General features: G+C 41.8%; 1 protein-coding gene across 3 annotated transcripts in view; it reads left to right on the top strand.

Annotated features, from left to right (window-relative positions):
* The first annotated feature begins 924 nt into the window (after positions 1–924).
* Positions 925–13968, top strand: part of TRIM24 (tripartite motif containing 24) — a 124007-nt gene continuing 110963 nt past the window's right edge. For 2 of the 3 annotated variants that reach the window (XM_005550884.5, XM_005550885.5), the window contains exon 1: positions 925–1578. In XM_005550884.5, coding sequence (XP_005550941.1) covers positions 1215–1578 — 364 coding nt within the window. In that variant the 5' untranslated portion in view covers positions 925–1214. Of the gene's footprint in view, positions 1579–1713; positions 1959–13968 lie in introns of those variants that run through there. The other variant, XM_065542623.2, reaches the window with a different exon arrangement.

Raw genomic sequence — 13968 nt, forward strand, 5'->3', positions numbered from 1 at the left:
TTTGAGTGAAAAATGTGCTTAACTTCTGATATCAGCATAGAGAGGTGAGGGAGGGAGGGAATAAAATAAGAGGGAGGGAAGAAATAAAAAAGAATCTTGAAGTTATGAATTATTTGGGGATCAGTATTGAGGCTTATTTTTACTTAATGATGCTATATTTATGCAATAAAAACATTAGCCAATCTGTATTAATTCCTGGGAAAACGAACCTTTAGTCACTTTAAAAAGCACATCACTGACTTTGAAAATTAACTTCACCTTTTTCATTGGGGAACCCTTTAAAAATTTCCAACTTGCACAAGAACTTCCCTCCCTTATTCTTCATACTCAGTCATTCATTCTAAAGATGAGTAAAATTAGGTTGCAATATCCATGCTGCCTCCAGAGTACCTCTTTCACACAGTATTTTTAGAAAATTATTTCCTTGTTTGCTCTTCAGTACCTCCACTCCTTCCTCCTGTGACCCTCCTACCATATTTACCCCTCCTACAAGACCAGGTCTCCAGTAATGAAACGAGTTTTCCAAGCAGTTACTTAATTAACGGCATAGAGTAGACAAGTGAGGTCCCGCCCCCTAGGAGGAGCTAACACCCCGGACCGAATCAGGCGGATGGTCGATAACAAATGAACCCTCAATCTTTTCAGAGGAGAAAACACACACAAAGGCCCAATCAGAGACCGCGGCTCCAGGAGTCCAGAGGGGGCGGGGCTGGACAAGCACCACCCACTTCCCAACCTCCCGCCGCGGCCGACAGAGCCTCGCGGGCTCCGACAGGTCCCGCCCCCTCGCCAGGCGCGGCTGCTATTGGGCGGCGGGCTCCTCGCCGAAGCCTCAGTTGCTGGGAGAGGGAGGGCGGGGGCGGGGCCTGAGGTGGGCTTGGGGAGCGATGAAGAGAAAGGCGGGGAGGTAAGGGCGGGCTGGGCGTATTCGACGAGCGCAGCGGCGGTTGGCGTAGCGGACGGGGTGCAGCCTCCCCGGTGTGAGGAACGGTCTCCGCTGACAGATCCCCTTCTTCCGGCCGCGCCACTCGGGAGGCGGATCCCCTGGGCCTGAGGAGGCTTCCCCCGCCCGGCTTGCTTTCCCTCCCTCCCTGGCGCTGCCGCGAGTCCACCGAGCGGCCTCTGAGGAGCAGCCGCAGGAGGAGGAGGAGGTCGTCGGGGGCGGCGGGCGAAGACCGCGCTCTCGCTTCCCCGGCGGCGGCGGGGGCAGGACAATGGAGGTGGCTGTGGAGAAGGCGGCGGCGGCGGCGGCAGCGGCCTCGGCGGCGGCCTCCGGGGGGCCCTCGGCGGCGCCGAGCGGGGAGAACGAGGCCGAGAGTCGGCAGGGCCCGGACTCGGAGCGCGGCGGCGAGGCGGCCCGGCTCAACCTGTTGGACACTTGCGCCGTGTGCCACCAGAACATCCAGAGCCGGGCGCCCAAGCTGCTGCCCTGCCTGCACTCTTTCTGCCAGCGCTGCCTACCCGCGCCCCAGCGCTACCTCATGCTGCCCGCGCCCATGCTGGGCTCAGCCGAGACCCCGCCGCCCGTCCCTGCCCCCGGCTCGCCGGTCAGCGGCTCGTCGCCGTTCGCCACCCAAGGTGAGAACCGGCTGCGGCCGCGGGGGAGCCCGGGGAGAGGGCCGGGAGGGGGCGGGCGCCCTTGTGCAGCGCGACCCGCTGTCATGTCGCCGCCGCCCGGGGTGCGCGGCGGGGGAGGGGCGAGCAGGAGGGTCTGTGCTGGCGACGGTGACATGGAGGGCCCGCGCTCTGCGGCGTGCTGCGCTCGGCCAGCAACTTCCCCGGGCGCTGTGGACTTGACCGCGCCGCCGCCGCTCCGCGTTCTCTACAGCCGGGCGGCCCCTGCCAGCCGCACTTTTGCAGACCTCTGCGGAGTCTCCTGCAGCCGGAATCTCGGGTTCTTTGCCGCCTGCATCCAGTTAACTGCTACCCGCCCGCTGCCTCCACAAAGCTTTGTCCAGGTCCATATGATCCTGATCATCTCGTCTATACCCACGTTATTTGAGCTGGAGGGGAGAAGGGAGGGATGAAGATGAAGTGATGGTGACTTTCTTTCATGACTGATTGCAGATCGGATGTCATTTATTTCTTATTTTGCATGTTTGGGGCTCTTTACCTTAATGAGTTCCCAGTTCTTTTCCCTCTCCTCTGCTAGGGACAAAGGAACCAAGAGACGTTGTTTTGTTGTGTGTCTCTTTCAAGGGTTTTATTTTGAGACGGTGAAGAGAAATAATGCAAAGTGATTTGGGGTGCAGGGTTTCCTGGTATTTTATAGATAAAGCTAGAAGTTACTCTTCTCTTTGTGGTGTTTATTACTGTAGAATTAGACTTTTGACAGGTGTTCCCATTGCTCACTTTAACAGGTTTGAAACATTTAAAGTAAGTTTAAGTGGATACGGTTTTGGGTAGAACACTTGGCAGTTTTTAAATTTTATTGCAAATATTTGAGCACCTCTTTTTAAAAAAATACAGTGTAACTGGAAGAGCATTTTTAATACTTTTTAGAGGGAATAGTTGATTTAGTTTGAAATAAAACGCTAATTTTACGCTACGTTAAGGAAGTGTGAAATGGATACTTTAGATTGTGGTCCGAGACTCATTTATTTAACTGCATGTTAGGCCCAGTATCCACTTGTAGGAGACAGTTTTCCATGCGTGTCCGTTTCTTCACTCTTGCCAGCACCCTTGCCAGGAAGATACTGACTGCCCTTTGTTTCTGTTTTTCACGGATATTATCTAAAGAGCAGCCTTCGATAGTGTCTTCCACCAGAGCAAGAGGCAGGGATACGTATTATCCAGTATAATAAGAAGAATGTCTCCCTCTGGAGCGAAAGGGTAGGCATGCTTACTGCCCATCTTAAAAGATTAGGGTTCCCTAAGCTTAGGGTTCCTCTCCTGTAGAGAAGGAACTGCCTGTGTAGATGTCAGCTGGCTCTCTTCACGTTGACCAGTGGGAACCTGGAGTTCCGAGAACTAGTGCAAAAATCTTGATGCTTTGGCTTATGCTGTTCCTGTGAGTAAAAAACAAACTGCCCTGTGTCTCTGACCCTTGAGTGTCTTCTATCACCATCCGTGAAACTGGTAAGGTTGTTAGCTTGCAAGTTGAACAAACTCTCAGATCCTTCACACTAGTTTGCTCTGAAGAGGCCCACTACTGGAAAGTTCGAACAGGTGAAAGCTTAAACCTTAGTTCTTGTTTCTTTGTTTATTTTGAGACGGAGTGTCGCTCTTGTTGCCCAGGCTCAAGTGCAATGGTGCGATCTTGGCTCACCGCAACCTCTGCCTCCCGGGTTCAAGCGATTGCCCTGCCTCAGCCTCCCGAGTAGCTGGGATTACAGGCATGCGCCACCACGCCCGGCTAATTTCGTATTTTTTTTTTTTTTTGGTAGAGATGGAGTTACTCCATGTTGGTCAGGCTGGTCTCGAACTCCGGACTTGAGGTGATCCGCCCACCTTGGCTTCCCAAAGTGCTGGGATTACAAGTGTGAGCCACCGTATCCCGCCTGTTCTTATTTCTTAGACGCATTTTAAGGTTGGTTTTTCCTTCCTCCCTGCCTACCTTCCTACCTTCCTACCTCGCTTTGTCCTTCAGGCTGGAATGCAGTAGCACGATCTCAGCTCACTGCAACCTCCGCCTCCCGGGTTCAAGCAATTCTTGTGCCTCAGCCGGGCGCCACACCCGGCTAATTTGTATGTGTGTTTTTTTTTAGTAGCGATGGAGTTTTGCCATTTTGGCCAGGCTGGTCTTGTACTCCTGACCTCAGGTGATCCACCTGCCTTGGCCTCGCTAAATGCTGGGATTACAAGCATGAGCCGCCCCGCCCGGCCTCTTCCTTTTATATTTTAAATGGTTAAACAGGCTAGTAGCCAATTAAGATCTGAATTGTGCATTATTATAGAATTAAGATATATTGTTTGCCTGGCCATGACATACGGACTTGAATTAATGAGAACATGGATCATAAAGTTATCATCCTCAACTCTGAGACAAGTTTGGGATTCCATACTTCTCAAAATGTTCTACGTAATTACAATCTGAATATTTTTTATCTTTATGCTCTATTGTAAGCAAGAGTTCAAAGAAAGCATTTAAATTGGGAGATTTTTTGTTTTTATGCTAAGAAAAAGGTTTTAACAAATTATACTTTAAAATAACCTCTAAAAAGGATTAAAATTATCTTTAATAAATTAAAAATGCTGTCCTGAGTCTTAGTGACTTGGGTATTTTCTCCCTTTATCTCTCCTTGCATACTGATTTTAATACTAGCTGAAGCAAAAGTTTAGACATTTCTTAACTAAATAATGGGTTCATTTGATCTAACCATTTCTTCATTTTCCTAATGAATTTGTGAGTATGGGCATCACAAGTCAAGTAATATCTATTACAGAAGGGTTAAGTAGGTAGTTGGGATGGAGAACTGTGTGAGCCTTGGGGTAAAATGATAGGAAATGATAGGGAGTACAAGCAGGGGGGCAGACTCTTAGCTCTAGCACTTTGTCATGTGAGTGCAGGGCAAGTATTGAAGGATCTTTTATTTATTTAATGCAAATTCTGAATCTGGATTTTTAACAAAATTTTTCTAGTATTAGGTATTGTCAAGTAATTAAAAATGTGAATATTTATACACATAAATATATATACACACAGACAATTAATTTATGGGCCCATGCTATAGGCCAAACAATAGGTGTGTTGAGGCCAAATATGTTACAGTTCATACACTTTTTAGATTTCAAAAACTGGAGATTTTCAAACTTTAACACCGCTAGAATCACCTAAAAAAAACTTAGATTTTTAGGCTCCTCCCTCCTTTAAGTCCGATTCTACCTAGTCTGGCATACTTACAGAATTCTAGAGTATAATACAGTTATACTCTAGAATTGTTTCTTTAACACAAGCAGTATTCTAAAACTGTTTCAGATCTAGTTTCCCTTTCTATAAAATACTTTTTCATGCTCTCTTTGTCATCCTAAATGAATTTCATGGGGGAAAAAAATCCTTCCTAACACATTTTTCTTACAAAAGTAAACATAATGTTTGAACTGTTTTAAAGGAGAAATAAAATGAAGCAAATAACAACAGAAAAGTATAATTTATAAATGCTTAGATACAATTACACTGGCCACCAAGCTCCCATTGAGAACATTTGTTTTAAAACTTTGGTTTAACTGTCTTTTTTTCTCAGGCTACATGTTGGAAGGAATGAGGGTGAATGACCACAAGCTAAAATTGGATGACTCCTTCAGTCTTAACTGTCATTTTGTTAGTATGCAGTTATATCTAGGAAAGAGGCAAAACTTGAGAAAATGGATTTTCTTTTATGTACATTAAGAAAACAAACTGATCTTAGAGAAATGTTATGACATTGTGTACTATTTAGTGTTAATATACTGTTTGGCTAACGAGTAGCGAACTGAGAGTTTGAGAGCAGTTTTTCCCTCCATACCTAAAAGACAATACTGAAGAGCTATTTTTAACAAATACTGAGAACGTAACTTTTGAAAGGTATCACATTATTTGTCTAGAGAGGGTAAAATGTAAGACTAAATCCCTTTTCCAAGATTTCTTTACTAACTGGCAGTATACAAGATATGTAACTATTCTGGGACTGATTTCTTGGCAAAAAGTATAAATCATCTCATGAGTGCAAGCTTTAATTCCAAAGGATTAATATTTAAGAATGATCTGTGTTACCTGTCAGTCCTATACATGGTTTATTCACCTGTTGGTAGAAATCAGTATTTTTTAAATTTGGGGCTATTATGAATAAAACTTAAAGGTATTTGTCATTTCCCTGAGTAAATAACTTAGAATTGGAGTTTCTTTTTATGATAAATGTATGTTTACACTGCTTGTATTACTTTATAGTCCCTCCAGCAGTTCCCTCCAGAGTTTGGTCACTCTCCCCAATTTGGGTATTGTCAGTCTTAAAAAAAAATTTTTTTTTTTTTTTTTTTTTTTTTTTTTTTTTTTTTTTAGACGGAGTCTCATACTCTGTCACCCAGGCTGGAGTGCAGTGGTGCAATCTCGGCTCACTGTAACCTCCGCCTCCCAGGTTCAGGCAATTCTCCTGCCTCAGCCTCCCAAGTAGCTGGGATTACAGGCACCTGCCACAACACCTGGCTAATTTTTTTTGTATTTTTTAGTAGAGACAGGGTTTTACCATGTTGGCCAGGCTGGTCTTGAACTCTTGACCTCAGGTGATCCACCCGCCTTGGCCTCCCAAAGTGCTGGGATTACAGGCGTGAGCCACTGTGCCCAGCCTGTTATTCTTTTAAATTTTAACCATTGTAGTAGGTGAGAAAAGCTATCTCATGGTTTTGGTTTTCATTTTTCTGATGAATAATGATGAGCATCTTTTCTTGTGCTTAGTAGTCATTCTTTTTTGGTGAGATTTTGGCTTGTCTTTTGCAAATTTCAAAAAATTAGGTTGTTTGCCTTTTTTTTTGTTTTTTTTTTTGAGACAGCATCTTGCTGTGTTGCCCAGACTGGAGTGCAGTGGTGCCATCTCAGCCCATTGCAACCTCCGCCATGTTGCTCAGGCTGGTCTCTCAACTCCTGAGCTCAAGTGATCCATTCTTCTCGTCTCCCAAAGTGCCGGGATTATAGGCGTGAGCCACTACGCCTGGCTGGGAGTTTGCCTTTTTATCGAAAAGTAAAGTTCTTTATATATATTCTGTATCCTGGTCCTTTGTCAGATACATGTATTGCAGGTATTGACTCTGGCTTGCATGTTCATTTTCTTGGTGTCTTTTGAAGAGCTAAAGGTTTAAATTTTGATTAAGTCTGCTTTATCAATTTATTTTATGGTTGGTGACTTGTGTCCTATCTAACAATTTTTTGCCTACCCCAAGTTTACTAAGATTTTCTCCATTTTTTTAACCCAGCATTTTTATAGTTTTAGCTTTAAAATACAAACCTGTAATCCATTTTGTGAGTTATTTTTTGTGTGAGGTTGAGGTTCTTTTTTTTTTTTTAACTGTATGTTAAAACACTATTAAAGAGAGTGCTTTTTCATTATATTACTTTGGCATTTTTATACAAAAATCAACCATCTGTGTGTGGTCTATTCTTTATTGATTTGTCCATTCAGCTAATACATAATGTTTTTTTATTATAGTACTCTTCTCACCCAATTTTGAAATTTGACAGTTTGTTCTTTTTCAAAATTGTTTTGATTTTTTGAAGTCATTTGCATTTCTTTATACATTTTAGAATCTTTCAGTTTCTACACAAAAGTCTGTCATGGTTTTGATTGGAATAACATTGAATCTAGATATCAATTTGGGTAAGGGGGAAATGTGTTTTGTTTTGTTTTGTTGTTGTTGTTTTTTTTTTTTGAGACGGAGTCTTGCTGTGTTACCATGCTGGAGTGCAGTGGCGCGATCTCTGCTCACTGCAATCTTTGCCTCCCATGTTCAAGTGATTCTCCTGCCTCAGCCTCCTGAGTAGTTGGGACTACAGGCGCGCGCCACTATGCCCAGCTAATTTTTGTGTTTTTTAGTGGAGACAGGGTTTCACCATGTTGGCCAGGATGGTCTCAATCTCTTGACCTCGTGATCCCATCCGCCTTGGCCTCCCAAAATGCTGGTATTGACAGGCGTGAGCCACCGCACCCGGCCAAAATGTTCTTAACAATATTGATTCTTCCAATCTGTGAATATGTTTTATCTCTTAAATTCTGAGCACTGTTTTTATGGTTTTCATTGTAGCATTCTTGTACAGTTTTTGTTTACATAGTATAAATATTAAATATTTTATAATGTTAAATGATACTGTATATATTTTTAAATTTTTCATTTCAAACTGTTGGTAGTATATTGAAATACGATTATTGGTTGCATCCCATTATCTTGCTAAATTCGATTATTAAATATAGTTGTTTTTTTTTGTTTTGAGGACTCCTTAGGATTTTCTATGTGGTCTACAGGGAGATAGCTTTACTTCTTTCTATTCTTAATAATTTATGTCTTCTTATTGCACCAGCAAGGACTCCAATACAATATTGACTAGAACTTGAATTTCAGTATTAAATGAGGGAGGATTTCCTTGCCTTATTCCTCATCTTAGGAAAACACTCAATTGTTCACCATTAATATGTTAGCTGTTTTCTATAGATGCCCATTATCAAAATGAAGAAGTTCTCTTCTATTTTTAATATGCTGAGAATTTTTATTATGAATGGGTGATGAATTTTGCCATGTACTTTTCCCGTGTCTATTGAAATGGTCATGCAGTTTATCTCCTTTTTTTGTTAATGTATGAATTGCATTAATTTTTAGATGTTAAATCAGTCTTGCATTCTTGAGATATTGGTTTTGCTCGCTTGGTTTTGCTACAGGTGTTTTGAAGCTTTGATGAATTGCCTGCCCTTTTTTAAGGTGAAATGTTCTTTGTTTCCTATAATGCTGTGTTATGGTCTACTTTGTCTGATATTAATGCCATTTTAAAAAATCTGTTTGTTTGAATGGTATATTTTTCCCATGCTTTTACTTCTAGCTTTTTAAAGTGCCTCTTATAGATAGCATATAGTTGTCTTACTTTTTTATCCCAGCTTTTAATTTTTGCTTTTGCTTAATCCATTTATATTTTATGTAATTGTTGGTATGGCAAGGTTTAAGACTGACATCTTTTTGTTTGTTTTCTCTTTGTTCCTGCTTGGCCTCCAGTATCTTTGCTTCTCTCTCAATCCCTTAGCAGCTGCTCTCTGGTAAACTTCCCATGGACTTGCTCTGCACATGCGTAGTAGCCTTCAGCCAAGGACTTGGCAAAACCCTTACATAGACTACTGGCACCCTTTCTCTGTTCAGCTCCCTTCTCCCAAGTGCTTTGCCTTGTATATTCCATCTGGTTCACAATCCCCGAATTTCTCTGGCTTCTTTGCTATGTTCTTCGTTGGCTGTAGCTCCATGAACCACCAAGATAGTCCTCAGTTAGAGAATCAAGATTTAGGGGACTTACTCACCCGAGCTTCTCTTTCCTCATGGATCACAGTACTGCATTGCCTTTTGTCCATTGTCTGAAAAGTTGCCTCAGGTATTTGTCCTGGTAATATACAGTAATTAATGACAGGAAAGCTTGTCTCAGTACTAGTTACTTTATCCTGGTGGAAAGTTGATGTCAGAAGAATGCTTTTTAATTTCATTGTACCTTTTTAAATATACCCAAATGTGGGTAATTTGTAAACTTTCATTTTTAGGTCTCTGGATTTCTCTTTTTAATTTTTCTTCTAGAAGTTAAACTGTCACCTAGATACACAAGTTTCTCAAATTTCTTTCTGCAATGTGACGTTGACCCCTTTCTCAATTTTTTTTTTTTTTTTTTTTTTTTTGGAGACAGCGTCTCGTGCAGTGACCACTACAACCTTCACCTCCTCAGCCCAATCATTCTCCTGCCTCAGCCTCCCAAGTAGCTGGGATTACAAGCACATGCCACTATACCTTGTTAATTTTTTTGCATTTTTAGTAGAAACAGGGTTTTACCCTGTTGGCCTTGAACTGCTGACCTCAGGTGATCCACCCTCCTTAGCCTCCCAAAGTGCTGGGATTACAGGTGTGAGCTGCCACACCCTTTCTTAATTTTACTCCCGCATTTTGAATGTACACTTAGACCAGTATTCTCCAAAATGGCATGACTGAATGCCATTATATTTTATTCTATAATGTAGTGTGGCACACCACATTATGCAATACAATATCCATTCAGGTGAGGGAAGATATTAGAACTTCTTTTCAGAAATTGAGCTTTGAAGTACTTGATATATAGTTTGTCACAGTCACATAAATAAGCATGTCAAGTGGCTACATTTCACATATACTGAATAGAGTATCCTGAGAAAAGGGATTGAGGCTGCCTCAAGCCCAAATGGTATTTGTGTGAGTTAGAAAAAAGAGTCCTCTTGACATATATAGGACCAAAGGATGTGTGCCTTAGGAAGTGGAATGTGGACCCCCATTTGCCTGTAAGTCCCCATTTCCCCTCAAGTCAGGCAGTCCCTTGTACTGTATAAGCTATCTAACTGTACACAGCTGCCCTAGAGGTAATGGGATTTTGATACTGCAGACTGTTGTTTCTTTTTCTCTCCTACAAGTTATAATTTTTTTTTTTTTTTTTTTTGAGATGGAGTCTCGCTCTGTTGCCAGGCTGGAGTGCAGTGGCATGATCTTGGCTCACTGCAACCTCTGCCTCCTGGGTTCAAGCGATTCTCCTGCCTCAGCCTCCCAAGTATCTGGGAGCATAGGCGCGTGCCACCATGCCCAGCTAGTTTTTATGTTTTTAGTAGAGATGGGGTTTCCATATTTTGGTCTGGATGGTCTCAATCTCTTGATCTCGTGATCTGCCCACCTCAGCCTCCCAAAGTGCTGAGATTACAGACATGAGCCGTCACACTCAGCCTTTGTAACATAATTTTATATGTACTTGTGTAAGTAGGTTTATGGGTTTTAATATCTGTTTTTAACTAAATGTCTGTCAAAAAATAGAAGATTATGGTAGGCCATTACCAGGCCTCTGGCATAAAACCCTTAATCTCATTTCCTAGGGAAGTCCCAAATGGAGGCTGCTCACAAAAGCCCCTTAATTTCAGCAGTTTGGTAAGTCCCTAAGTTGTAGGATATAGGGCACGTGTACAATAACCATGAAAAGTGATCCCCTGTTTCAGTTAACAACAGAAACAATTCCATTTAAGTCTGTAACTTCACCAGTGTTGTATAGATGGATGTATACCTGTCATTCTTGGGACCTGAATATGCAATTAGCTGACAAGGGGGTTAGCTGGCAAGGGAGATCCCTGTCCTATAGAAAGCTGTAGCTGTTATTGTCTCATTTTGTGTTTCATTTTATCAGTGTGTGGAGTTGATGGAACTTTAATTTTTCACCAGCTTTAAATTATTTGAATCTTTGAAGTCTTATTTTTAGTTATGATAAAGATAGTATTGCGTTGCAGGTACAATAGCATTAAAGTGGCAGAGCTAGCACTTTATAGGCTCTTATCAGTTTTATTGTGAGGTTAACAACTGATTATCTAACCAGATCTAACAAGAAGTGGGCCTAAAAGTTCAAAATTAATGATTACTCTTTGAAATTGACTGACATCCTCCATTACAAATGATGGACCATGCATTAAGTGTATACTGCATCTGAAAGCATTAGTTGACAATAGTGTGAAGCTATCTTGATTAGCAAAACATTTAAAAATATTTATTTCATCTTGATTTCATTCCTCATATGTTTTATGCTTACATGATTTATTATGTATAGGATGTACTAGCACTATAGTATATGTACATGTTCAAATATTTGTGTCTAAAATAACATAAACATAACTTATCTGAATTGCCTCAATATTTTTGCTTTTTGTGTGGTCTTTCAAAACCTTTTCAAATGCCATATCCTCTTTGACATTATGAAACCACCTTACTTCTCAAAAACTTCTGATTTTTTTCTAATATAAATAATCTATAGGTTCTCATCTCATAGTGTAATACATTTATTTATTTTTACTTTATTTATATTTTTTGAGACAGAGTCTCACTCTGTCCAGCCTGGAGTGCAGTGGTGCAGTCTTGGCTCACTGCAACCTCTGCCTCCTGGGTTCAAGTGATTCTCATGCCTCAGCCTCCCCAACAGCTGGGATTACAGGTGTGCGCCACCACACTTGGATAATTTTTGTATTTTTAGTAGAGATGGGGTTTCGCCATGTTGACCAGGCTGGTCTCAAACTCCTCACCTCAGGTAATCCTCCTGCCTCAGCCTCTCAAAGTGCTGGGATTACAGGCATGAGCCACCACGCCCGGCCTGGTATAGTACATTTAAAAGAAAAATGTCTTCTATAGGAATTAGGAATCCTGACTACCAGATCTTTATTTTGTTTTGATTATGGGTGAAGAGTCTCCCTGGTATCTCTTACCAAAGGCAGCAGTGTTTTACAGGGTCATGCTCCTCCTGCAAGGTCAAGTAAGAGAAGACTAAAAAAAGAAAAAAAAACAACCATGGAAAAGCATATAGGTGGAGAGATAGATATTGGAAGCCAGATAGGTTGAACAATGAAAGGGAGATGAAGAGACATGGTTGGAAAGTTAGGCAACTCTGAAGTGGGGAGGAAAGGGGTAAGGTAATACTTAAGGGGAGGAAAAAAATAAGAAGTTGAGGAAGATTTCTTTCTTTTTTTTGTATAAATTGGAAAGGCTTAAACACATTTAAATGGACATGGAAAGGATCCATGAGAACTATTGAATATACTAAAAAAAAAAAAAATTTGATGAGGCTTCTGAGAAAGTAGAAAGGCATTGATGTAAGGCATGAGTAGAGATGGGTGACTCTGGATAGGAGACACACTTTGTCTTGTGAACAGGAGAGAAGGTAGGAATAGGTGTTAAGTACAGGTATGTGTGTCCTCAAAATGGATGGAATTTCTGTATTCTGAGCCCCCCACTGATTTCTCCCTTAAATAGAAAGTGAGGTCATCTGCTGAGAGTGAGAGGGTAACAGGAGTGGAATAAGGTTGAGAAGGGAGTTTTGAAGTTGACCAATAAAATGTAGTGTTAGTGCAGGTTGCGTTGAGGCTTGTTTGCTGCTAGAGACCGTGAATTAACAGCGATAGCTGTCTGTCTTCTTATAGTGCTATCTAGTGCCTCTTTGAAGCAGGGTGTTTTAGGGCAGTGCTACTCAAGGCATGATCGACAACCTATTAGGGTCTGAAAGAAGATAAGGAGCTTGCCACAGAATGTTAACCAGTGTACTGCTTCCTTCCTCCAGCTGAACTAAATGTCAGCTGAACTAAATGATCTTGGTTGGTTTACATTCTGACACAAGCTCTTAAATTTTTTATTTTTTTTTTAGTAGAAACAGGGTCTCATTTTGTTAGGTTGAACTCCTGGACTCAAGCAGTCCTCCTGCCTCAGCCTCTCCTGAATGGTCCCTTACGATGGTTAATAATTCTTTATGTTGTCTGGGTGCATTGGCTCACGCCTATAATCCCAACACTTTGGGAGGCTGAGGCGGGCAGGTCACCTGAGGTCAGGAGTTTGAGACCAGCCTGGCCAACGTGGTGAAACCCCATCTCTACTAAAATTACAAAAATTAACTAGGCGTGGTGGCATGTGCCTGTAGTCCCAGCTACTTGGGAGACTGAGGCAGGAGAATTGCTTGAACCCAGGAGGCGGAGGCTGCAGTTAGCCTAGATCATGCCACTGTACTCCAGCCTGGGCAACAGAGCAAGACTCTGTCTCAAAAACATGATGATAATAATTCCTTATGTTAAACTTCATTTGAAATTAATGTGTGGTTTCTCTCTACTTACTGTATGCAGACTGATGCATCATTTTGGGCAACAGTGATTTGTCTTTTTCAGTGCCTTACATTGAGAAACACATGATTGTCATTCTGTCCTGTTGTTAGTGTTGGCCTTGATCACTTGTTTAAGGTGGTGACTGCCAGATTTCTCCACTCTAAAGATATCTCCTCCTCTCCTTTTGTAATTAACAAATAACCTTTTAGGAGATACTTTGGAGTCTGTGTGAATATTCTGTTCCAAGAAGACTTAGATTGCTGATTCTTGCGTTTATCAGCTATTACTATGATAGTACGAAATGGTTTTTCTGTCACTCTATGCTTACTAGTTGATAGTCTACTGTGTGGATAACCCTTTTCTTTTCCATTTATCTATCATGGGCTTATGAAATATTTTAGTCAGTATGTTATATCCATTCCTTTATTTCTTTTGACAATCAAATTGCCCTAATTTGGACAATAGAAACCTCTTAAAGTTGACAATCATGGCTCACTACAGCCTTAACCTTCCAGGCCTGAGCTGTCCTCCCACCTCAGCCTCCCAAGTAGCTGGCACCACAGGAATCTACCACCATATCTGGCAAATTTTTATTTTTATTGTAGAGACAGGGTCTCCCTACATTGTTCAGTCTGATCTCGAACTTCTGAGCTCAAGCGATCCTCCTGCCTTGGCCTCCCAA

Source organism: Macaca fascicularis, chromosome 3 (assembly GCF_037993035.2).
Source record: "Macaca fascicularis isolate 582-1 chromosome 3, T2T-MFA8v1.1".
Classification (NCBI taxonomy): Eukaryota; Metazoa; Chordata; class Mammalia; order Primates; family Cercopithecidae; genus Macaca; species Macaca fascicularis.